This window comes from Symphodus melops (genome assembly GCF_947650265.1).
Source record: "Symphodus melops genome assembly, chromosome: 9".
NCBI lineage: Eukaryota > Metazoa > Chordata > Actinopteri > Labriformes > Labridae > Symphodus > Symphodus melops.
Genome location: NC_136699.1, coordinates 18,485,115 through 18,510,754, shown reverse-complemented (window position 1 = coordinate 18,510,754; position 25,640 = coordinate 18,485,115). Strand labels below are relative to the sequence as shown.

The 25,640-nt window shown below is 42.6% G+C and overlaps 2 protein-coding genes across 3 annotated transcripts; one reads left to right on the top strand and one right to left on the bottom strand.

The window, feature by feature from the left end:
- The first annotated feature begins 2,138 nt into the window (after nt 1-2,138).
- Nucleotides 2,139-8,060, top strand: gabrp (gamma-aminobutyric acid type A receptor subunit pi). 2 transcript variants are annotated; one of them, XM_079352225.1, is made up of 10 exons: nt 2,139-2,401; nt 3,699-3,759; nt 3,908-4,020; nt 4,130-4,197; nt 4,293-4,510; nt 5,369-5,451; nt 5,685-5,822; nt 5,919-6,071; nt 6,986-7,179; nt 7,274-8,060. In XM_079352225.1, the coding sequence occupies exons 2-10, from the start codon at nt 3,707-3,709 to the stop codon at nt 7,604-7,606; spliced, it is 1,353 nt and encodes a 450-aa protein (XP_079208351.1). In that variant the 5' UTR covers nt 2,139-2,401; nt 3,699-3,706; the 3' UTR covers nt 7,607-8,060. The 2 variants fall into 2 exon arrangements, with proteins under 2 accessions (XP_079208351.1, XP_079208350.1); XM_079352224.1 differs by having other exon boundaries at nt 3,679-3,759.
- Nucleotides 8,061-8,133: 73 nt separating this feature from the next.
- Nucleotides 8,134-21,412, bottom strand: afap1l1a (actin filament associated protein 1-like 1a). The gene is made up of 19 exons (XM_079352226.1): nt 21,219-21,412; nt 17,901-18,026; nt 17,673-17,756; nt 17,502-17,581; nt 16,870-17,008; nt 16,597-16,692; nt 16,280-16,494; nt 15,992-16,171; nt 15,822-15,905; nt 15,188-15,263; nt 13,565-13,684; nt 13,271-13,482; nt 12,998-13,143; nt 12,801-12,873; nt 12,053-12,167; nt 10,517-10,684; nt 9,675-9,847; nt 9,184-9,306; nt 8,134-8,959 (listed from the first exon to the last, which is right to left on the bottom strand). The coding sequence occupies exons 1-19, from the start codon at nt 21,247-21,249 to the stop codon at nt 8,933-8,935; spliced, it is 2,268 nt and encodes a 755-aa protein (XP_079208352.1). The 5' UTR covers nt 21,250-21,412; the 3' UTR covers nt 8,134-8,932.
- Nucleotides 21,413-25,640: the final 4,228 nt, after the last annotated feature.

Below are 25,640 nucleotides of genomic sequence, written 5' to 3'. Positions count from 1 at the left end.
ATTAGACCCTTAACTCACAGATCAAACATTCCCTCCCTTATCCTCAGGAACTTCACAGATGTCTTCGTTTGTCTCTTTCACTGTCAGAGAGCGTGTGTGCTCTATGGTCCATATGATTATAAGGCTGGATACAAATCTGATTATCCAGAGTTCATTTTATACTCTCCTCCCCATCATCATTAAGGGTAAAAGGGGTTTATTTAAGAATACAGCCATCCAAGCATGAAATTAAGAATAAGATAGCATGAGGTCTACATGAGTTATTGAGCTTCAAAATGACCAATGATGGCCACAAATCAGCTTGTTAGCAACCAGTAAAAAGTCAGGACGGTAGAATACAGGCTGGGAAGCAATAGATTTCTGCAAGTTGAGCGTCTGCACAGAAATCTCATCAGGTGTTATTAGGCTGTATACCCCTCAGGCTTTCCCATATAAAGTGGATCTCCTAGCAGTGGGCCCTCGGAGTTCAGGCTGTATAATTAAAGCTGAATCTCTGCTCCAGAGCCACAAAATAAAGAGCTAATCGAGATTAATCACAATGTCAACAGTGCTGCAGCTGAAGACTGACCATTTATCTGTAAAAGAGCTTTGGTCCTCCGGCTGTGGGTGACTGCTGTGATAAGCCATAAAGCCATCAGGAATGTAGGACTGGGGGGCAAAATGGACCTAGTTTACATGTCCCTCATGTGAAGAAGGGGCTCAAAGATGCATGAAAAATCAATTATGTTGGATTGTCATGAGAGGGCCTTTGTACCGGGTCCAGGACTTTACCATAAACAGGATCCTGCTAAGGATGAATTAAAGCAGTTCAGCACCCAGGTCAGGCACCATCTTCTCTTAAAGAGCTAATAGTGCCATACTATCCTTTAAAAACATAACGCTCCCATAATGCAGGCCTACTCTTGGTTCTCTAAATGTACTATGGGAGGTAGAGCCTTCAGTTATCCGGCCTCTCTCCTTTGGAATCATCTCCCAACCACGCTCCGGGAGGCAGACACTCAGACTTCAAACTTTCCTTTTTGATAAAGCAGTTATGGGCAGGCACAGTTAAAGCAGCTCCTAATTACGCTCTGTGCATTCACATCATATTCCTTTATGTGGCTATCTGTAAAACTCATTGACTAACGAAATGTTTACCTGGGAGCTCCTGAGCTCTCTTAGGTCCTCGGGGCCAATGGTGGACAGCCTGCTGCACTCCATACTGAACTGTGGCTTTTCAAAAGGCCCAAAGACCTGGTGACATGGTCGTCATTGAGCAGAAAGAAAACATCAGTTCACCATTCACATTCACTCTGTCCACAATATTATGAGCAGTCAAGCTTCTGCCTGAAAGCCTTATACCAGCTACCAACCCATTATCCTCATCCCCACCCACCCCCTACAAAAAGCCCCTTTACCATAACTAGATGCACACACACTTACTCATTCAGAAATAAATGCTTATTGATACTTCCTCTCTCATTTCTAGTACTATTCTCTTTTTCTCTTGTTTTTGCTCTTCTTGATCTTTCTCCACAATAAAGTCAGAAAAAGGAACTTCAGCTTATTTAAACAACCAAAACAGGGACATCAGCAGCTATCATAGAAAAGGTTACATGCGTATACATCTTAACTCGTGAGCTGCAGAAGTCAAGTTTTATGTCAGACAAAAGGAGAAGTTGAAATAAGTCTTTTTATCTCATTGAAGCCCAACTGTGTTCTGTGGAAGTGAAGATGGAGACAGAGTTGAGAGGAAACTAACTTGGATTGAGACATTGATGCAAAGGAACAGAGATGGAGGTGAGGATGGAGAGGGCATGAAACAACGAGACATGGGAGCCCAGGAGGCAGTGTGGTGTCGGTGTAAATTGCAAAAGATAGAAGCAGATGGAGATTAGGGGCTTGAAGAAAAAGGAGTGGGAGGAGAAGAATGAGAATTGGAAAACAAGTGATATGGGGTATCAAAGTCGATATGTATTTTTGTGTGTGCATACGTATGTAGGTGTGATTTGTGTATGTGTGTGGAGGATGGAAGGCAGTGAGCAAAGAGGGGAGAGATGCAGCTCAAATGAGAAGCAGGGATGGAGAGAGAGGGAGAAAAGTGAGGGAGGGAGGGAGGTGGGGGGTTGCTCTGTGGGGAGATGAATACAGCTGTGCAGAGAGACGGAGGGAGATGCACAGACCACAAACCAACAGAAGACCACACACCAGAACTTAATAAGAGAAGTGTGGTTTACTGTTAAATAGAAGAAATACAGGGATAAAATCATCAATAACCTCGGAGGGAAAAAAAACAATCTCAGCCACTCACACAACATCTGGGACGGAGAAAGAGGAGGAAGCGTGGGGGAGGAAACAAAGGAGAGAGTGGAAAGAGAAGAGGAGTGACCAGAGGAAAAAGAAAAGCTGAAGACGGAAACAGGTAGGAGAAGGAGAGCAGTGATAAGAAGAAAAGAAAAAAAAACTGGAATGAAAATGTCTTTTATTGATAGGGAAAATAGTTTAAATGTAAAAAATAAAACAAGTGGATGTGCATGAAGAGACAAAAACAACAAGATATACTACTATTTACCTACATGTTTTTATATAATCACACACAACTTGTAAGCATGCAAGCGTTGACGTTAGAGGCTAAATTCATCCAAATAACTATTGAGAGAGTTCAGCGTTATTGGTCAGATGTGCTTAACACAAGGAATTTAACTTCAGTCAACTGTGCTCTCTCTTTGTACAAAGGTATAACGTTAAATATCAACGACAGACAAAAATAAACAGATTAGCAAAGAGTAATATTTACACGACTAAATAAGATAATAGTGCAGTTCAGCCTAGTGATTAAAAAAGGAAAACATGGTGGCAGCAATTAATCATCAACAAACACAATATGTGGAAAAACAAGTAGGACCTAATTACATCTGTTGCCCTTAAATTGTGATTTATTAGCCATTAGAAAGGAAAATCAATAGTGCTCATATGCGTCTATATTCATAGTGACAGTGCTGTGTGAATAATACATTGCATATGCAATGGGCATTTGCAAAGACTCCGGCTACTGGTGTAGTGTCTTTTGTATTGCTTTGTGAACAGGTGGAAGCAAAAACACGTTGGATTTAGTTTATTTGGATGAAATTAATTAATACATATAGAGGGAGGAGGGTCTGGGTGCATTGATGACAGAGACTGATGAGCAGAAGGAGAAAAAGAGGGAAGAACAAGTGTTACAACAGGGGAATCCTTTGTGATTTAGAGACTGGATTAGTTCTCAGGAAGGCTTTGTGAATAAACCATGAGTTAGGTGCCACATAAATCAACAGGTGACAGACAATGAAACACACCTATGTGCACAGAAAAAATCTGAAACAAGCTTTTATCATGGCTTTCTCCACACTCTTGTTGGTCTTTACTGTGCTCTAAAATGTGCGAGTGTCAGCAAAATGGAGCAGCAACTAATGTATTCATGAAACAAGGAAGATCGATAGACGCAGCTGCTGCCTTTTGCAAGTTTGAGGGCTGGTGGGAAGCTGAGTTTGATGACATCAAAGGAGGGCGAGAATGTCTGCTTTCCCCTGAGGTTGAGATCACGTTCATGTAGGCGCTGCCACCTAATGGAGAAACAGTGTTAGCCTATAAAATGTCTGCGTGCGGGGAAGATGATTTGTGGACTTTTTGTTTTTATTTTTCACAATTCCCTGAGCACAGCTGCTGACCCCTACTTGCAGATCCCACCATGTCGACCCACCTGCAGACTCTCCTGATCCTCTGCTGGACCTTCACGCAGGGGTAAGAGCCAGCCTGAGGTGGAAAACACAAGTTAAGGGTTAACAACATAACTCATATTGACATTTATATTGATTGAAGTGCAATTTTTTATGGCCCATTTCCTTCCTACTGGTTCACTTTTCTTTTCCATTCTTGTCACTGTCACCAGTGCTTATATGTTTACAAGTCCACACTGGGGGGAATGGAACGACTCTCAGCTTCTGCCAACCATTCAGAAGCTCATGAAAGGATACAACCGCTACCTCAGACCCAATTTCAACGGTAATAAAAGATTTATTGATTTCACGCCCAGGCTAAAAGTAACATTTTGACTTTGTTTGAGTATGCCCGACATGAAATGTAAATCATTTCCAACCCTGCCCTTTGACAGAGGGTCCTGTTGAGATTGGAATGAGCCTGGACATCGCCAGCATTGATGCCATCTCTGAAATCAATATGGTATCACACTCTTTATCCTGTTTTTTGAATGTGCCAACATGTTGAAATATTGTGTTAAATCAAGGCCTGATTTTCTATTCTTATCATCTTTTCAGGACTACACTGCCACCATCTTCCTCCGTCAGAGGTGGCGAGATTCTCGACTGGTGTTTCCAGGGAATGAGAGCGTCAGTGTGGATGGGCGCCTTGTCTCACTGCTCTGGATCCCTGACACCTTCATCCCGGACTCCAAGCGCTCCTTCCTGCATGACGTCACGGTCGAAAACCGACTCATTCGCATCTTCAGCAATGGAACTGTTCTCTACGCTCTCCGGTACATTATATTCTTTAAACGCTTAGGCAGTATTGAATTGACATTTACTGACATTTGAGGCACCTGAATATGTGAAGAAAAGCAAACAGAGCATTTGTGAGGAAATTGAGCTGAAGGAAGATAAATTAACAAAAAAAAAGAAGAGAAAACATCTTCTCCTATCTTTCGTCATCTTAATATGCTGTTTTCTTCATTTTCGTGGTAATCAACCGTAAATTGGCCTTGGGAACTACTAAAAAAAGAAAGAAATCCATGATGTATCATCACTCAGTCATATAACTGAAGGGAAGGCAACCCTGTTTTCTGTATTTCATGTGCTCCTTGAATAGTTCAGATTGTGTTAGTGAAGATTGGCAGATTCCCCCCTTGGCCAGAACAAGAATGTGTCTTGACTTTTAATCTGTCACGTCACCCTGCTGCAGACTTTTATTGTGACTGGTCTGGACGTCTTCATTTAGGGTCAGAAAGAGCAGTGTTGTGTAGAAATGTTCTTATTTTTCCTTAGCAGGGGGACTGACTTTATATTCCTTTTTTTATGACGCTCCATTGAATACGTGGTAACATGGAGAAAAAGATTTGTGTGGTCATTGTTTGTGTGCCGAATGTGCATATTTTACTACAACTTCAACACATACAGGGATTTTATTGAATCCCAATATAAATTCAACATAACCGATGCATGAAGACAAATACCACTAATGCTGACATCAATATGATTCCTTGGTCTTGTGTTTGCTCTCACTGGGAGGCTTCTTTGTGGTGATGAATGTTTAATGATCTTATTTTAAATCAAAGCCTGAACAAGTGTTTCAGCGGAGGTCTTGTGAAGTTTTCTCATGATCTCTTACTTCGCAACAGCATCACAGCTACGATCGCCTGCAACATGGACCTGACTAAGTACCCCATGGACAGACAGGTGTGCACCTTGCAGCTGGAGAGCTGTGAGTACATGCGCGCTCCACCAGCATCTCCGTAAAACCTCCATCAAGCGTGTTAAAGGATACAGCCAATTATTTCATCATCATCTCCATTTTCTTCATCATCATCATCATCATCAGTGTAGTGAGTATGATGTGTTTTTACCCTGGACAATCAAATTCATCAAACCTTAATTATAAAACCTTGTGTGTGTGTGTGTGTGTGTGTGTGTGTGTGTGTGTGTGTGTGCGGTCAGGGGGCTATAACCTGCAGGATGTGGTGTTTTATTGGACCAGAGGGAATGATTCAGTAAAGGGTCTGGATACGCTGCGGCTGGCTCAGTACAGTGTAGAGAGCTACTACACAACAGTGTCAGAGGCTGTGTATGAAACAGGTACAGTATGGATACTTCACGTGTAGCACTGAAACCATTTTCTCCTCTTTAAATTCTCCCAAAGAAGCCTTGCCTTTTCGTTGTGTCTCCACTCAGGACAGTACCCGAAGCTGGTGCTGCATTTTGCGCTGCGCAGAAACGTCCTGTTCTTCATTCTGGAGACGTATGTTCCCTCCATTCTGCTGGTGGTTCTCTCCTGGGTTTCTTTCTGGATCAGCCAGTCCTCTGTTCCAGCCAGGACCTGCATCGGTCAGTAATGGGTCTCTTGCTGCATTTTCCTGACTGTGATGTTTGTAGACTTGAGTGTCACCACGACTGATCATCATAGAAATCCCTAAAGAGATATCATAAATTAATAATAAATGCACTCATTGCTAAACCAACCTCTTCTTAGTCATCACTCTTGTGTTGACTGATTACTAACAGAGGCAGTCAGCTGTAAACTAAGCAGCTGACCACTCTTCTACATGTGTGAGAATACGTTGATATAATCCTTAAACTTAAGCACTTCAACATGACTGACCCTCTGGAGAAATTATTACCAGGTATATAACTCACTATCAAGGGGAGTTTCATTAAGTACTGTACTGGGTCCCTTTTCTTTTTAACATTCACTATTCACAAACTGTAATGCTCATCTTTATGCTGATGACACCATTCTGTATTGTTTTGCAGACACTGTACCGTTAACTACTGAACTAATCAAACAAGCACTTTAAACCTCGATTTGAAATGAATATGAACACAGACAAAACTCAATTATATCGCTGGTGGTCATGATATTTAAAGGGTCTCTCAAAATCAGTACCCTAGTGTCTGATGACACCCACCTATGGATGTAACTATACTCTGCTTTCTTTGCTTATTTTTCTGTATTTGTACTTCTGCATATTGAAAATGAGGCCATAACCTGAATGATTTCTCAAAATTGAAACACAGTTGACTATTTGATTTACTGATACTTGCCTGTTAGGTCAAAGAGCAAAAGGACAGAATGTTCTGCTACTGGGATGACAAAGTATCGGATGTTAGGAGGTTAGGATGACGGAAGTTAGGAGGGTCTGGACGACACATATCTACACTTGAAGTGACACCCAGTAAGTGAAGGAGAGATTCATCCACGTCTGAAAATGATAGTAACAACACTGTGACATGTTTTCTAGGAGTGACAACAGTTCTGACAATGACCACACTTATGATGGGCGCTCGCACTTCTCTACCTAACGCCAACTGCTTCATCAAGGCCATCGATGTTTATCTTGGAATCTGCTTCACCTTCATCTTCGGCGCTCTGCTGGAGTACGCTTGCGCCCACTTTTACACCATGCAGAACCAGACCATAGAGGACCTATACAGGGTAAGGAGGACAATTATTACAAGTTATTGTGTTAGTGAACATTTCTTGATCAAAGATAACAGAATGCTAAGCTTGATGCGTTTTTTTTCCCCAGGAGCTTCTGAAGGAGTTAAACGAATCCAACGGGAATGGCTCGATCCCTGTCGTCACCTCCACCCAACCAAACCAGTCTGTGGAGAGACGCTCAACTGCAGAGGAGCCCACTGAGCAGTCGGCCAACAGTGACACCAAGATCAATGATGCGTTAAAAGAGAAGACTCAGCGACGAGGCTGCACCCTGGCATCACTGAAGAGTTCATCACGTAGGGCTGCGTCCATCTTCACCGTGGAAAATCCACACAACATCGATCGCCACGCTCGCACCGTTTTCCCCACGGCATTCCTGTTTGTCAATATTCTCTACTGGCTTTACTACCTCTTCTTCTGAGTGCTGGACTCAAGCTGCTGCATTGTTAATTTCACCATCCTGAAGCTGCTCTACCTCCTCATTTGAGACCCAATACTAGTCACCACTGCCTGGATCCAAGCTGATCAAAACAACCATTTTAAAATCTCATGTATGAAATCATAAGATAGAGCTACTCAAGCAGTTCAATTAAAAATCTGAATTTCTTGTGTATTAAACTGAGCCACTGCTGATATCACATTAGCATGTAAAAACAATGATACAAAGTCTCTAGTCTACTTAGAGACAATTCACTACATGTACTTAACATGAGGATGACTTTGAAACAAAAGGCTGCCTGAGCTGCATCACACGAAACTGTACTGCATTAAATGCCTTCATTCCGTTACTCATTATTTGGCTCTCATATGTTGTTTTTACAGAATCACAATTTTTTTTTTACAAGATTTTTTTTGTGAAATTCAAAGAATTAAACAAGTCTGGATGTGTTGAATTTCAATGAAGAAATCTAATGTCTGCATTGTAATAAAAGATTATAAGGTGGAAGATTTGAGAATGAAAGGCGTTTATTTTTCTCCTTTCGTGGAGAACAGTAAAGTGCAAAAGTCAACCATGGGTTCGGCGAAAAACGAAAATGACATATAGTAAAGAAAAAAAAAACATTTGTTCAGGTCATTTAATAGCACCACTTTGTTAGTTACTTAACATCTAAAATGAGTTGTTACTTGTTTTGAGTGTGAAGTCAAAGACATACAGAACAGTAGTCATGGATCACTATGTACAGGCAAGAAAAATATCACATATAAAAGGCACATTGTGGCTCACTGCTTCTTTCCTCTCATTGTCCATTAACATCACATTACTTAGACTTCATCAAATACACATTTCACCATATGCAACACCAAATGAGAGCACACTCATTTGTTGCATATCCATTACCTATCATTCACTATGCTGTTCCATATACTTTTCTTGTGTCTGTCTTCCATAAGTCAAAATCTGCTTCTCTCTTTTTTGATTGCCACATTTTGAATCTCTGTCCCTAAAGACATTAAACATACTAAGAAATGCACAGTGATGTATTCCCTACATTTCAAGCATTCCTTTTTAGGAAACAAGAGTAAATATTTATTGACATGTGCCTCCACCTGGTGGCCAATTTCTTTAATTGCAGTTGCTTTTCTCATTGCTATTAAGATGTAGACTCCACATCCAACAGCTACATTGAATTGGGGGGGGGGGGGGGGGGGGTGAAGAGTACAAAGCCTCTTAGAAGGATTGAGTGTCACAATAGTCACTTTCCGACTTCTATTCATTCTTCTTTCAGTCCTTTTCAAGAGAATACTCTTAAGTTCCTTTCTTTGACTCCCACTCCTGTAGAAAATGAAAAAAAAAACATGGAAGAGATTTAGAAACATGTTTAACTTCTGTGTTATGTATTACCTTGCTAAATCATACAGAGTTAATGGTGTGACCTAGGTTAACTATTGTGGATTAACCCATTAGATCAAAACTATTCAAAATACAGTGACATATAACAGGTGCTACATTTTACACAAGAGTGAATTATTTTGCACCTTGCACCCTTATTTAGTTACCTTTGCCTTCTGCATGACAGTTCCTGAAGAAGCGTAAACAGATGGAGGTCTTCTCCGCATCTCGATGGAACAGTTCACTGGTAAAGACTCACTGTAGATGTTCTGTTTCTTTTTGCAGGAGCCCTACGCAAGCAGAAGAAGTGAATGCCACTGTGGAGGAACTTGAGGCTAATGTGTAGTTTGTAAAGTTTAGTGATGCTAGCCAATTACTGTTTGGATATCATATGTGAATTTCACTGTTGATGAATTTAATGCTGTTGTATAGAGGTATTTTGTTGTGAAGATGTTTTTAGTGTTATTTCTTAACAGTGACTTATTGAGTCAGCCTCTTGCCCAGAAACGACAGATAGAAATTAGCTTAAAGCTAACTCTGGTACAGTTAAGTGGCTGTACATTGTCCCTGACAAAATAAACAAAATACATAATAAAGTAATTGAATCATTTGTATGCAAGTATAAGTAAACATCTTTCAACGTAATCAACGTGTATACCAAAGGTGGCTTTGCATCAACAGCTGCACCCAGCGCTCCACCAGCAAGGCTCTTTTTGAGGTTTTCTTGGACCTGGGAAAGCCGCAGCTCGAGGTCCACCCTCTCTGCTTCTTTAGCTTTGCAGGCTTCTTCCAGCTGGGAAAGACGCTTGTTCAGGCAGGGCTTCCTCCTTTCTGCTCCACAGCCACACAGGAAAACATGCAACAAAATAAGACACGTTTTAGAAAATTAGATTTAGTGAATGGATAAACGTCCTTCCGAGTCTGAAAAATCAGCCTGCTCTGAAACAATAAACCCAAGTACTGTATTAACTGTACGGGCCGTTTTGGGTGCTGAATTTGATGAATCATATTTTTGTGAAACTACATCTCAGAGGAAAATATTTCACGCATTTCCACTTCAAAATACTGAACATATAAAGCACCAAATAATAAACAGAGGTGCTTCAGATGAGTATTTGTTCTGAATTCTCTCTTACTTGAAGGATATCTGAATACGACAGGAAATTAACAAGACCTAAAGGGAATTTTCACAGACATATTCTGATTAAATTATATAAAAAAAAAAAAAAAACTATTAAAATCCCTGTAGGGGATTTCTGTTCTCACATGGACCTCTAATAATGGAGGTCCCAGTGGAGGGTCAGAAACAGAACAGGGACACATCTGACATGCACGCATTGTGGTTAAAGTGAAATATACTCAACCATACAGGGCAAACTTACTGACTGATTTTTATCCAGATCAGTTTACATTATCAGATGTTTGTACCGCTGCTGTTTACTTGTTACACCATATTAACAAGAATATGTGCAGCCTCTTCTTTGTTTTGTATCGTCTCACCAGTGGCCACTTTCAGCTCTTCCTTCAGCTCTCTCTTCTCCTGTCGCAGGGTCACAAGTGCATTTCGTATCCCATCCCTCTCTCTTTCCAGCTCCTCTTTCTCTTTCAGGTAACGCTTGGCGTCCTCTTCTGCTCGTGTTTTCCCATACCGTCCGTACTGGTTGGCGTCTGGGTGTAGATGTCAGAGAGGCGCAGAGGTGAGGGGCCAAACGTTCAGAGGTTATGGGAAGGAGACAGCACATCTCATGGTCATATTTCACCCTGTCATCTACCATAATGTGAAGAGTACAACGCCTCTATTAGGACTTACAGTGGAGATCTGCAAATAAATGTGTCCTTTTTGTGATTCCAATAAAATTTTAGAAGATACAGTGATACAATGCATGCACAGAAGATTATCACAATCACACACACACACACACACACACACACACACACACACACACACACACACACACACACACACACACACACACACACACACACACACACACACACACACACACACACACACACACACACACACACACACACACACACACACACACACACACACACACACACAGCTCCTGCAGAGTGATGGATCAGGATGCATGACAGCGGATCTAATGCAAATGTCCAATAAATCTCAGGTTACATCCTGAGACTCTGAGCCCAGGAGAGCGCTGCTTCTTTGATGTGCCAGAACTTCCCAGTGCCGGCCAGTGAAACAGCCAATTGGAAAGCACAGAGACGGCCGGCCACACCGATATCCCTTTCCTAAACTCAGGACGCTCATCTTATTCATTTGTATGTCATTCACAAGCTGAAAGGATGGAACAAATGGGAGAGTCGAGTGGAGAGGGAAGGTATCGTAAAGTATGAAGATGTTTAAGAGAAGAGGGGGGAAAAGGAAATATCGAGTCAGATAAAAGCTTACATTACATGACCACTGTGAGGATTTATAAAAAAGTCTGTGCTGCAGTGGAACAAGATCTCAGCTATGAAAGTGATAAAACCTTTGTCTTCTATTTCTATTAGCTCTCCTCTGAGTATGTATCGAAACTTTCTTGAAAAATGTGGTCCAACTTTACATCTCAACGTGTTTGTTACGGATGACTTCATGAATAGTTTGGACTACATTTGTGCAGCTGTTTACAGATCTTTCTTTGTGTATTGAAACACTATGGATAACAACATACTACAATAACGCAGCAATATGTCCAAACTGCACATGTGAAGAATAAAGTCTTGTTTTTTAAATCACTACAACTATGACAACTCTGGGGAAAACTGTCAATAAATGATCCCTTATAAAAACCTTCATTATATTCTTTGATGGTTCAAACGTATACATCATTGAATGAGTGGTCAAATGTGATGCTTTGTAATAAACCGAGTGATCACCGTCACTTTGTTGTCTATAAACAGGGAACCAAAGCAAGAGAGATTGTTCTCAGTACCATTCCTGTATTCAAGTAATTAATTAATCCTCAAGTACATTTCATGAGAGAAGACTCACCAGGTCTTGAGCACATTACTTTGACATACACTTACTTGAGCCTGTGCGTTTGAGGGAGACTAAAGGCTTGATTCTGTCAGAGTCGCTGCTGGAGAAACTTGAGCGTCGCTTCACTTGAGTCCCAGACTGCTGTCTGTGGTTCTCCCCTGACTGGGTGGAGCAGAGAGGAGGGGAGCATGACACATGTGCAAAATAAGGATGACGACAGAGACAGAGACAGAGACAGAGAGAGAGGGACAGAGAGAGACAGAGACAGAGACAGAGAGAGAGAGAGAGAGAGAGAGAGAGAGAGAGAGAGAGAGAGAGAGAGAGAGAGATTTTTTAATGTATTTGATATCCAGTACACTAATCTCCATATGTATTGGTTGTGAGACCATTGAGGCGTGTGTGTTTGTAGCTACAGGTGATGAGAGGTTTATGTTTAAGAGGACGTCAGAGGGGTTAAGAGAGGTGTTTACTGGCTGTAAAATCACCATGACCTCTCCCCTTCCTGTCACCAGTTGATCGCTTTTTTTTTCTTCTTTTTTTTGTATTTTTTCCCTCCCTCATGCCCACACTGCTTTTTTCCCCCTCTGTGCTACAAAAAGCTGTCATTGACAGACATGTAACAGAGCACTTTCTGTCTGCTGACTAATATGTCATATATGAGAGGCCCCAACAGCTGCACACACACACACACATGCAGCCTTTTAATCGTGTCACACCAAAGTTAAGCATGACTTTAGGGTTTACTAAACTGAGAAAGTGTGTGTTTGTGTGTGAGTCTGAGCACATGTGACCCACCTGCATGTCCTCATTAGGGACCTCGTCATATGTTCTGGAGTCTGTGGAGGTACCGCTGGAGGATGTGACCCATCTAGGATCAGAGGAAAGAAGGGGAAAGGAAATCTGTGTGAGGTCCTAACATCATTGCATTGGTCAGTGGCCTCGCTCTGACCCTGTTCAAATATTCCTGCTCCCCCCGTCTCTGTCTCACTCACAGGAAGGAATGCCTCGCAGCATCGCGGATGTTAGCGATGGTTTCCACGTCAACATAGTCGTAATGCAGAGACTCTGGGTCTGTGGTGGAGCCCGTCTCCGCCAATAGGACGCCAAGCCACCTTCCGAGCTCCACAGAGCTGCTAGCCTAAAACATTCAGAGTGCATTTTCTTTGAAAAATGTATTTTCACAAAGCAGCAGGACAAGCTGTATCCCAAAGAGCAAGCTGAAACATAGTGAAATGACTGGTTACTGCAGCTGTAATGTAAAGTACCTCCAGTGCAGCCAACTCTGTGCAGTTCCGTAGGATTCTAAAGGCAAATGGATGTTTTGGTCCCAGGCCGGGGACCACTTCACAGCCGTGGAGAGGAAGTGAAGGCACACAGGTACGAGGGTCTCCTTTGTCGTGATAGAAGTGCAGGGAACCTCTGCACACACAACACCACTGTTCCCTCCACACCTGATTCACCAACACAGACAGGTATCCTGCGCGGTGATGAAGGAAGAGAAGAATGAGGGCGTTCGAAAACTTGGAATCGTGCGGAGAGGTGGTGAAGTTGGTTCTGACCTTGTCGAGGATCGCTGAAGGATGTCCGGGGATCTCCCGGACGAGGGAACTTCTTCTTAGAAAAGCTGATGATGCGTGTGATTTTACGGCCAGCAGCGAGAGCTCCCCGTTTCACCTTTCCTACAAAAAAAAAATTATTTATTCATATTTGGTCTTAGATGAGTGAAATTCAGTAATGATACAACATGCAGCTAAATCATGATCACCATTATACCAACAACTCTAATCGAAGAAAAATAACAAAATTTCAGAGACAATACTATAACTCAACGACATCTAGACAACTTGATCCAGAGCAAACATCAGCATCTCATGAGGGTCTTTATCAGTGAATCGCATTAATTACCGTAAATTCCGGACTATAAGCTGCTACTTTTTTCTCACACTTCGAGCACTGCGGCTTCTACTGTGGTGCGGCTAATGCATGGATTTTTTATGGGGGACAATGAGCTTCTGCCGCAAAAACATTTGACTTCGTCACATCGGATCTTAATATCAGTCATTTTGCGCTTCATGCACGCACCCTCATGATGGAAAACACACGGAGAAATACATATGATGCAGCTTTCAAGTTAAAGGCGATCGACCTGGCTGTCAAAGAAGCTAACAGAGCTGCTGCACGTTAAGATGACACTGACAGCGACAACGAAAAAGAGACTGAGGAAGTGAGAGTCATTCCGAGTCAGTGAATGGATGGACTTTTTCTTGTGAAATGTATTACGGTAATCTTTTTCATCAGCCGTGTTACAGACACTGTTCGATCAAGGATTTCCACTAGGCTTCGTATTTGCGGATGTTACCGGTAGTACGTATTTAATTAAAAGTTAAAATGTTTTTATGTGACATCTTTCTGTGCAAATAGCTCTGTTATAACGTGGACACCTGCGGCTTATAATCAAGTGCGGCTTATATATGTACAAATATTTTTTTTAACTTATTTTTAGCCGGTGCGGCTTATATCCAGGTGCGCTCAATAGTCCGGAATTTACGGTATATACATATTAATAATATGTATCTGGAGGAAACACAGTTGTCATAAGAAGCCTTGATCTTTAGTGTGACCTGATCTAACATGTATTCTTCAAACGACTTGATCGAGTCCCTCGTCATTGAAATAATCACAACTTAGTCAGATATTTAGGAAAGCAGTGTTGACAAAACAAAACAAAAGACAAAATATGGGTGACTCACATCAACCAAAGTTTTCCTTCAAGGTAATTAAATCTATAAATCTTATACCTACAACACTCATCAGTCGATTCTTTTTTTGTGATCAATTATTTATTTTGTACTTTACACACAAATGCAAAGACATTTTAAAAGGAAAAAAAGGCAATAACAACAATAAGAGGAAAAAAAAAAAAAATGAAAAAAATAAAATAAAAATAAAAATAAAAATAATTCTGAATTCTAAAATCAGACAGCTGTTTTCGAGTGTGAGTGTTAAACAAAAAAACCCTTTTGTCTGTCTCGATCATTTATCCCTCGTTAATGGCGGTAAAGAAGGCTTGATGAATATAGAGCGTATTCTGTGATGAAGGCGGTGAGAGGGCAGCAGCTGAACAGAAGCTGGTAAGTGTTAGCGGCAGCGTTGATTTTAGACTGTGTAGGCTTCTGTCTCACCGTTTTCTCTGCAGTTCTCGCCAGTGGACACGCCCACACTGTCTGAATCCGATGTGTTTCTCTCAGCAGACAACCTCTGAGGAGGAAGCACATAAACACAGCTTCACACTCTGTCTCTATCTTCTTTAGCAGCTTTAAATATGAGATACATAACATTGGATGAGACTGTGTTTTTTGTTTGTTTTTTAATGCCTTTTGGATTCTTCTCTTCGAGTACATGTTATAACTTTGAACTCCTGTTTCTCTGCCATTTTCGTCCTTAAACTCTCTCATCACCCTGTGCTTCCACTGATGACAGGGTCTTAGTTAGTTTATGTTCTGACAGGGTGGTAACATTTAAAGAGGATGTGCATGTGCCAACACTGACTCACCACCATCACCACCACTACCGACGCTGTCCTACCACCCAAATACAATGCGGATCTCATCTTTGTCCTGCGAGCCAAATAAAGCAATCACTGTGAACTGTGAGGAACTAAAACACATGTTTGGGAAAACTGATGCTGACAACTCAATCAGTGCTTTTCCTCACCACGGCTGTGACTCCACATTATGTCTGAGACGTTGAAAAAAAAAAAAAAAAAAAAAAAAAAAAACAGACTTGAAGAAACAACATCTTCTCTTCTGCACTTACTTTGTCAAGTTCGGTTTTTCTCTGAGTGACAGGAGACGCAGACTCGTCAGGCCCAGCGCTGTGACCGCTCACCTCTCTGACAACCTGTGGAGACATTAAACATGTCATTCGACACTGATAGATGACAGCCTGTGTTAAAAGGCGGCACCTTATATTATGGTGAGATTTACCCTGAGCCATCTGTGGGCCTGTTCCTTGCTTTGTACTGCCAGCACCAGGGCATCTCCGTTAGGTAAGGTGAAGCGGAGTTCATGGTGCTTCCTCTTGCTGTCTTTGGGTGCATAGACCACCGTGCACTGTGGCAGCAGCAGGTCCACATAGGGGCATGTGTCCTTCGAACTCTTATAGCACTGCATATAAAAGTGGACAAACAGCAGTAAGCTCAGGCTACAATGTGCTGCTCATGTAGTCTGAATGCATGATTGCATGCCGTGCTGAAGACTTGAACAGATTCTCACCTGAAGTCTGTTCTCCCTTATGACGGTGAGTTGTTTCGCCCATTGGCCAAAACGCTTCTTGCGCAGCAGGAAGGCACAGATGCGACAGTCTCTGGCAGGAGGCATGGAGCTCTCATCGGAGGGCCACTGGTGCGTAAGTCGCACGCCCGGGCTTCGCTCTTCCTCGTCCTCCTCGTAGGACTCGTAGGAACTGCTCAGGGCATCCGAGTCATTGTCTGTAAGAGCGGGGGCGAAGAGAAGATCAAATATCTTCTATAACATGTTAAAGGAAGTTGAAGGCTATTTTTTTTTTTTAAACATTTCCGCCCGACACTCACAAGAGTTTTTGCGGTGTGAGTTAATGCAGGTGGGAGGGTAGTTGTTTTCAGCATCTTCATATCCGTCTTCGATAGAGTTTGGAGGGCTCGGCCTTGCTGTAGAGATGAAGAGATAATAATTAGTCCTTACAGTATGTTCTGACATGCACTTTAATACAACTTGCACATTATATTTTAGCTGCATGTTCGTGTGATTTAAATGCTGAGCACTGGCTTCTTAAATTGTGAATGACATGAAGGGCGCTGAGTTCAACACAATGGGAAGGTGCTGACCTCGAGTGATGATGTACTCTGGCATCTTGCCGGGGCTGAGTGGCACTGCCTCCTCGTAGTACTCCTCAGGAGGAGGCGTTGTGGGCAGAGGTGGGGGAGAGTCAGCCGAGTGTTGGGCTGGGGAGTCTGTGCAGTTTTCCTGAATGAGACGCACAAACACAAGGATCAGATTTCCTCCAAAACACAAGAACGAGTGTTTTGGTTCACAGCCGTCGGACGACATCGCCTAAGAGACAGCAGAATTAAACTCTTAAAATAACATCCATAAATTAGACACATGGACTGAGGGCGGACCCTGAGACCTTTACTCTTCCAACAGGCTGCAGAGTGATGAGCATGTGTGCGCATGGGAAAGCCCCTCGACGTGGAATAAAATCTCTGTTTTTCTTTGCTGTTTCTCAAAGTAATTTCGAGGCACAACAGTCCTCTGGAAAGTTGGATTTGGAAATGAAGTGCTGAAAAGACAGACTGCATTCTCCACAAGATGGATGCAGTTACATATATAAAACAACATAAACCCCCTGACACACTGTGTTAACCCTCCACTCAGGATTTAAGACAATAACTCATGTTTAACTGATATTTATGGAAACAAGTATATGCCACAAATCAACTGTATTTTTACAACTTGCCTGTGTTAACGTGTCCATTTCAACGTTCTTGCCATCCTTCAGATCATCCGTGACGTCCTTTAGATCTCCAATCTCACAGTCTAAAGGAGAAAAGAACACACATGTACAACCTCTATGTAAAGACAACAGTTGATGTGGAGACACTTTGACTTTTTCAGCGCTTAAACTCACCAAATGTTTCAAAAAGGGACTCCACAAAGCTGGTTCCATTTCTGTACACTGATGAGTTCATGTAAATGTAGTCCGTTCCCGAACCTGGAGGAAAGCAATGCACACTTACAGCATGGTAGGAAAAATATTCAGGTGATACTAGAGCGCTGTTTTCTTTCTGTATTCTTGTTTCAGTGTTTTCATGGTGTGTCCAAATTCCTTCTGATAGCCTCAAATAATATCTCTGACCTGACGGTTGAATCTGCTGCAGGAGATTCCACACAGAGGTCTTCTTCTCCTGCGTGGACGAGCTGAGGGTCTCCTGGTCCAGCATCTTCAGCAGAGCGCCCAGCTCATTCACCAACACCTCCATGGCTGCACGGGGGGGCAAAGGTCAGAGGGACACGGGTTCAGTATATCATCAGAGAGGGCAAAGGTCAGACTGACAAGTCCAAACAAACCCAAAGGTTTACGTCAGAGAGGCTCTCTGCCTCTGTCTTTCTTTAGCGTTCTGTCACTCCGCTTCACAGTTTGTGTAACATCCAACTGCCGCCTTATCACGCAGACAGCTGTCCTCCTGTCCTCCTCTCTCTTCAGCCAACCAGACTAAACAACAACAAAAGAAGAGTGACAGGAAATAGCTTTTTCTAATTGCTCATTAACCCAGACAAAAAAGGGAAAACTGCAAAAATATCCACACTCACAGGATCAAGAACATAGAACCCCACAAAAGCCACTAAGAAACTTGGGACTACTTTTTTTTGCAGTTCTCTGCTGGGCACAAACCCAAGTTTCAATCATCTGTCACTCTGAATGCTGAGAAAGTAAATCAACCACTCTGTTGAGATGCTGGCAGAAATATGAAACTCTGACAAGAATTATTGAAGGACCACTTAACAGAGGCCAGAGCAGGCCAAATCTATGGGCGCTCAGCGGGACCGGATCTTTATCTGACAGTCGGGGGATTTAAGTCATAGAATCACAAAAGCCAGAGCTGGCTCAGACAGGCCGGCCTCTTGCAATACACACTCTGTTCAGGGCTCTGCAGGTTCTCTCACACTGTGTGGCTTACAGGGATATATGCTACAGCTCACATGTTGCTCTGAGAGGTGGGACTGCTCCACTCCCTGTTTTGAGAAGAGAAATTAAATAAGCCGTCTGAATCCTGCAGCTGCTGGAACCTTCTGAGAACAGGTCCACAACCTGCTGCTGGATTTCGATTCCTTCGTGTTCTGCCAGACAAAAGCCAATGCTACTGATCCTCTGTTATTTAAAAAAAAAAACAACAAACAAATAAAAAAACACTTTCTGTCAGTATTTTTGCATCCTCCACCTCAGTGATCCTAAAACCACGACAATCACTGACAACTGGCTGAGTCACGACTGACACACTAGCCTCCCTCTCCCCCCTCAAAATCTCTTCCCACTCCCTCCATCTCGTTCTCCCCCCCCCCCCCCCACGCTCCCTTTGCGCAGTCCAGCCACATTAGACCTGCTGAAGCGTGCATCTTGCTGGAGGTCAGCCACGGGACAGCCACTGAGCCAGAAAAGTCTTTGTTCAGCAGGCGGTCATATGGCAACAAGACCTGTTGCTAAACAAACACCGAATACTTCCACGTAGACGTGCCCACATGCAGAAAAATGTGAAAGAATGCTTGGATGGTGAGTGTTTAGTGGGTTGGTTTAAGTAAACTTCAGCAAACTCATCGAAAAAAAAAAAGGGCGCACACAAGTCATCCTGTTGTGTTTGTGTGCATGTTTGAACTCTGACACACAAATGTTGCATGTACAGTAATGACCACTGACAAGCAGAGCAGCTTGATCGGCTGGAAGATGTATCTGGTGTGTTTCATTGATGTCTGTTCTACATTGAAACTACTCCCACTCCTTAAAGACAGACATACTTTCCTGAGGTGGGTCTTCCTATGGGCTGAACAATGCCCAGCCGAGGCTGCAGTAAAGAGCAACAAAAGCTGCAGTAGGTGTGTGTCTGTTTCACCTCTTTGTCTTCTTTACTACTGCGGTTTCCGTCAATTGTCACAAAAGCACACTTGCACTCCAAGAAGCGGGCACTCGGAATTTATTCATGGAGGGACGAGGAACGTGTCCTCCTTAAGATCCCATTTGGATTTGGTGGGAAATGAGGGAGAGGAGGTTGTGGATGAAGAGGTAACTCATGAGAGAGGGAAGTCTTGGCCTGCTGAGAGCTGCGTCTCTGCCAGAGGTTCCAGCTGTTTCGATTCTGGCTGGGTAGCTCCACACTGGGCTTCCCCTGATCGAGTGGAAGACAGAACTTCATCCGCAGCATGACTCATTCACAGCCGAGAGAAACCGAAAATTGACACCAGTCAGCATTAAATCAAATACATCGAAATGAAGGCGTTACTTTGAAGGAGTTGACGTCAAAACACTTACACTATTTCACTATTTCACTTGGACCGGCCTCTGGAAGATCTGATTATCCAGTCTGACGATTACAGTGTTTTTCATTTGTTGCCAAAAAGTTGCAAAAGAGGAATTACTACATTATATTTGGCGTGTGAGGCACATGAGACCACCCTTAAAGTCTCCGGTCGTGCCCTCATAACTGACACCACACTAACTGCACAGCCCGAGCAGCACATGATCCTTTAAATCTCGGCCTCAGATGTTAACCTGTGTGTGTGTGTGTGTGTGTGTGTGAGCGTGATGCGCCTTTGATGTCTTCAAGAGCGAGACAAGACGTTTCTTTAGCCGAGCACCTGAAGGAAACTACACACAAGCTTTCATAAGACCATAACGCTGCAGAAAAACAAGGTGGTTCTGACTTGATATAAGCCAGTAGAGTATGGACGGAATATTTGCAGCTTCAGGGAGGATGAACTGACTGAAATGTGTATTTACATTTAAATGTTGAACAAAAAAACAGGATCACGGATTATTACAATGGAACAACAGATGGGTGCAGTGAGTGCACCATGGAGCAGGAATCTGCTGCACACTCAAACTTTCACCTCCTCACACTAGTCTGACAATTGCCGTTAAACACAGGACACATTCCTCACCTTGTTAATAGTGGCCGACTCTGCAGATTGTGCTTGTGTGCATTGTGAGTGACTCGTTTGTTTAACAGTGCAGACTGAGACCTTTACAAGAGGCTTGCATTTGCAGACTTTCTGTACAAAGTCTTTAAGGGAGTGAAGGGAGAAAAAGAAAAAAAAAGGGGGTGGGGGGTGGGTGGGTATGTGTGTCATGTCAGGATGAGGGGGGATGAATAATGTCAGCGAGTTGAGCACCTGTGCTAACATGTCCAACAAACCACGCTATGATGAATCATGTGCCCTCAATCAGGTGCACGGCTTGTTTTTTACTCCCTCCTTATGCGCTCTGCATTTCAGACGCTGTAAACATCGTCATCGTCATCTCCTCATCGTGTCCAACCTCAAGTCGCCCGTTCATACAGCCTGTGTCCATTCATATTCATCTGTTCGTTTACATGTTTCACCTTCTTCAATTTAAAAAAAAAAAAAAAAAAAAAAAAGACTTGCCGTGTACAACGAACTACAAAGACATCCCTCACACACTTACCCTCCACAGCAGTGGATGAGAGTCCAACCATTGTCCACAGTCAAGGAGAGGACAGACCAGCTCATCCAGAAACAACCAGACACTGAAGAGGATATTCCAGAGTGGAAGGCTCCCTGTCTCCTCTGCGTAGTCAAGTCCTTGTAGCGTGTGTGCAGACTGCTGCACTCACACTCCCCTTACCTCTCCTTTCCTCCCTCTGATGTGTTATCTCCCTCCCCACGCTCTCTTCCCCCCTCCTTTCTTTTCTTTAAAGGAGGGGGGTGTTGCTCTGTTTGTGTGTGTGTGTGTGTGTGTTCCCTGTTGCAGCCCCCTCCGCTGTAATCCTCGGGATCGTATAGCACCTGGGAAAGGCTTGCTGTGTAAACACACACATGTCGACTAATAGCTTACTCACATTCTTTATTCTTTCACATTCTTTCCCTCAACACATTATTAACCTTTAACTAGAGCCACACAGAGGGTGCAAGTGAACCCACTGACTCACCACATGTACAGTGAGCTGTTGTACTTCACATCTTCATCTGATAAGATACTCCAAGGCCCCTTTTTGTTCGATTCTAAATGCTTTAGTTTCAAGGATGAAAAGTGAAAGAAAGAGGAGGGATAGAGTGAAGACTCTGGAGTGGAGGTGGAGGCAAGTTGAGACTCTTCAGAGCGACACGTGGACGACTCGTCGCCTTGAGGCGGACTCATGCGCCGCGACACGATGCAACACGCTGCCCTTCAATCACACGGGCAGTAACGCTGCACAAACACACCCTCGAGCTCGCACACTGAACAACACACCACGACACCCACAACAATGCAACCACTCACATGCACAGACCAAACAAACAAGGGTACGATTAACTGTGCTATGAAATCACTATATGAGAATATAGCACTCTTTTCTTAAATCCTGCTTTGTTCCATTTGACTCCCATATGACCACTTTTCAATACAAACACGAGGACACTTTTTTCATAATCGGTTTATTCACGTTCTTGCAGAGGGATGGATCAGTATCAGTCTAGCACTTTTTGTCGAGATCTCACATCCCTCCAGGATTAAAAACAAAGCATGCCTACCTTATAGTCTTATCTGAAAATGTCTTCTTCTAGCTAAAAAAAAAATAACAAAACAAGATTCCAATAAACAAGAAGCCTAACTGTTCAAAGCAGTTGACGAACCGACAGGTGACGGCACAGTAACTAAACCTCCTCCTTCATCACATTTGCATGGTCGTTGGCAAGGACTCTTAAGAAGAGCTGTGCTCGAAACGTTACTGACGGGATGTGCTTACAATAAAATGCACGAAAAGGGAGCAAGTGTGCGGCGTCCTTTTTCACTGGTCTTTGAGACAGGCACCTGACTGGATGTGCGCGACTACTACTTTGACATGGTCGCTGGCTAAACATTGCATCTGGTTGGATGTTTTCTCCATCTTAATCTCAGGATCTCTCCAATGGATGACACAGAGTCCTGTTTTGCTACTGCAGACAGAACTCGGCTGATACACTCAGTCTGAAGCAGTGGTACTCAAAGTGGGGTCCCAGGACCCCCGGACCGTAGCTTTTGGGTCTGTGGAATAATTTATTAAACAATTGTGACTTGCACCACAAACTAGGATTTGCACCAATAAAACCAGCCATCTTGTCCAATACTCCCACCGACTTTAGTTTTGCGCTGATATACCAACTCTGATAGGATGTTGACATGTTTGTCACTTCATCGTCGCAACGATAAAAAAACAAACAAAAAAACACCTCAAAATAAAAAACACATCGGAGCCAACATTTTCTCAAAGTTTATAAAATAAATTATTTGAAAATTATTAATATAGCCTAATTCTATGATGGCAAAGTATACCATAGTACATGAAAACATTGTTTTAATACATGCTTATCGACGATATCATAATGAGAGAGTCCTTGGAAAGATTTCTCACCTGAAAGGGGTCCATGTTCTAAAAAGTTTGAGAACCTCTGCTCTAAAGGATGTCAATATAGAAGAATGGAGAAGAACTGACCTAAAACTCTAGACAGGATGTTTTTTTCTTCTTCCAGTTTAGTACTTAAGAGCTTCCCCGGAGAATTTATTTTCTATCTTCCCCGTCTTTCTGCAAAAAAGAAAAAAATCTTTCCAGGTGTGACAAACACCACAGACACACCCAACTACGTACGTTTTTTATTGCTTTTTCAAACTACTCCTCACTGTGACTAAATGTGACCCCTGACCACCTCTGTAAAGCTGTAAACTCACACAGGAGCGTGGATGCCAGAGGAGGGACGGGAAGGCACAGCAGGTTGTAAAAGACACTTTTCATTACAAATGGATACAAAAGCTCTAACCGTGAAAGAGACTTATTCAAGTTACAGCTAAAACAAGATGGACAATGAATCGAGAAAACAAATGCCTTTTCCAGGTAACAGTGAGTATCCCTTATCAAGCTCCCAGAGCAAAACTTAGTTTAAACCATGAAAGAGGTAGCTCCTGCCAGACAAACTTGCTCGGACAAACCCAAACGATTGTACCATCTGTGGCTCCACAAGAGATCAGAATCTGATGAAAACTGCTGGCTTTTTCTTGGAAGTGGCCTCTTCCTTATTGTCTTTGGACATGTTGGATACACAGCCTTTCCCCAACCTGATCTGACATGAAAGAGCTCTGCAGGTCGAAGACTTTGAGGTGTCCAGAAAACATAGCGTGGGAGATTTTTCTTTGTCTAATCACACAGACCGGGCTCAACGATGTGACTCAAGAACTTGCGAGAGGAGAAGGGGAGCAGTTTTCTTTTGAGTGTGAAATGCAAAAAAGTATCTTATCTCATGTTAAGTGAGTCATTGAAGAGGGGTTTTTTTTCAGCTGAGAGACAGCAGGGTTTCAATGTTATCTTCATGCCATGCGAGGGTTATCTAAATACCACTATGCAACTCAGCTTCCAAAGCTGGGACATGGATGTTGAAAGAAAACAGCTGAGTCAAAACATTTTAGAAGAAGATAAAAAAAAGAATAAATCAGAAGTCACATCTGTATTTCTCGACAGCTCACAGGGGTGTGAGTAACCAGTGCACGCTAACAAAGGTGAGGTAAACCCCATGACCAGATGTGCTTGTATTTTAATTGCATTAAGAGCTGTGCCAACAATGACTTCTCTCACCAACCGGTGTGCCCTATCATGATGAAATCTCCTCCCACTCTACTCCTCAGATTCCAAACATTTCCCAAGTCTGACGGCTCTACTCTCCCCAGCACAAAACATGCCTGGGCAGTCACATCTCCACAACCCATGATACATAAACAGAGACAGTATTGGTCTATTGGGGAAATGATACAACTCAGAATGATGACTACCACCATGACCGATCTCTCATAGGTGTCCATGTACCAAGTGGCCTGTGTGGGACTTCTTGAAACTACTGTTATCAACATTGTAATTAGAAAAGTAAAAACAATGATTATATGAAAGGGGCACAGTCAAAGTAATGAAGGATACAAGGTTACGCTTTACTCATAAAAGCAAGAAGAAGTCAGCTAAAATGAGACCTTCAATCTGACTTCTGTTGCTCACATGAGCACACAACTCCAAATGAACACAAAGGATATTCAGGATTCAGGATCTGCTGGACGTCTAGGTCAGGAAGTAGCTATACAGTTTACCTTTGAATGTCACATTTGAAGTTTGTGTCCACTGCTAAAAAAAACCCCAAAACAATGTACCATATATGTCGGTTTGAGTACTACTTATCATTATCTGTTAATACTGACCCTTTGCCTGTCGAACTTACAGGAAGGACATTCATGTTCATTTCCTTTATTCATTTGACTGTCTGGGAAAGAAAGCCTGGGAACCCGACTGATCTGTGGATTTCATTTATTCTGGAAGACACTTCCCATTCACCTCGTGCAGATTTCCATATGACCTCATTCAGGTCAATCCAATCTGAAGCATTTATCTCATGTCAGGCAGCTTTCATACTTTATTATCATTTAGGGGTATTGTGACATTTTTGTTAAAGGTCACATTCTTTACTCATTTTTCAACTAGTTTAATTTGAAAAATGAGGGGTCCCAAAAACATGTCTTGCAGTTCCTTGCCAACAATCTACTCCAATCTATTTTTTTAAGCATGCCTATTAAACCCTTCTATTACAGCCCTGTGGAACACACTGTTAATGTGACTGTAGCTTTAAATGCAGATGAGCTGTGGAAGAGGGCAGAATAAATGCTGCATTCCAATTAAACTGGGAAACGGGAAATTCCGAGTTCCCAGTCAGAAGTGTCATCTGGAACCCCCCACTGAAGCTATTTACTAGTCGGAAAGTCTGAGTTGCCCGAAGTAGAATTCAACATGGCTGCAACATGCATCAACCATAAGTTAAAACTGTAACTATAGTGTTTATTTGCTGCTTGCTCCTCTTGGGAAAATGCATTTTGCACAAT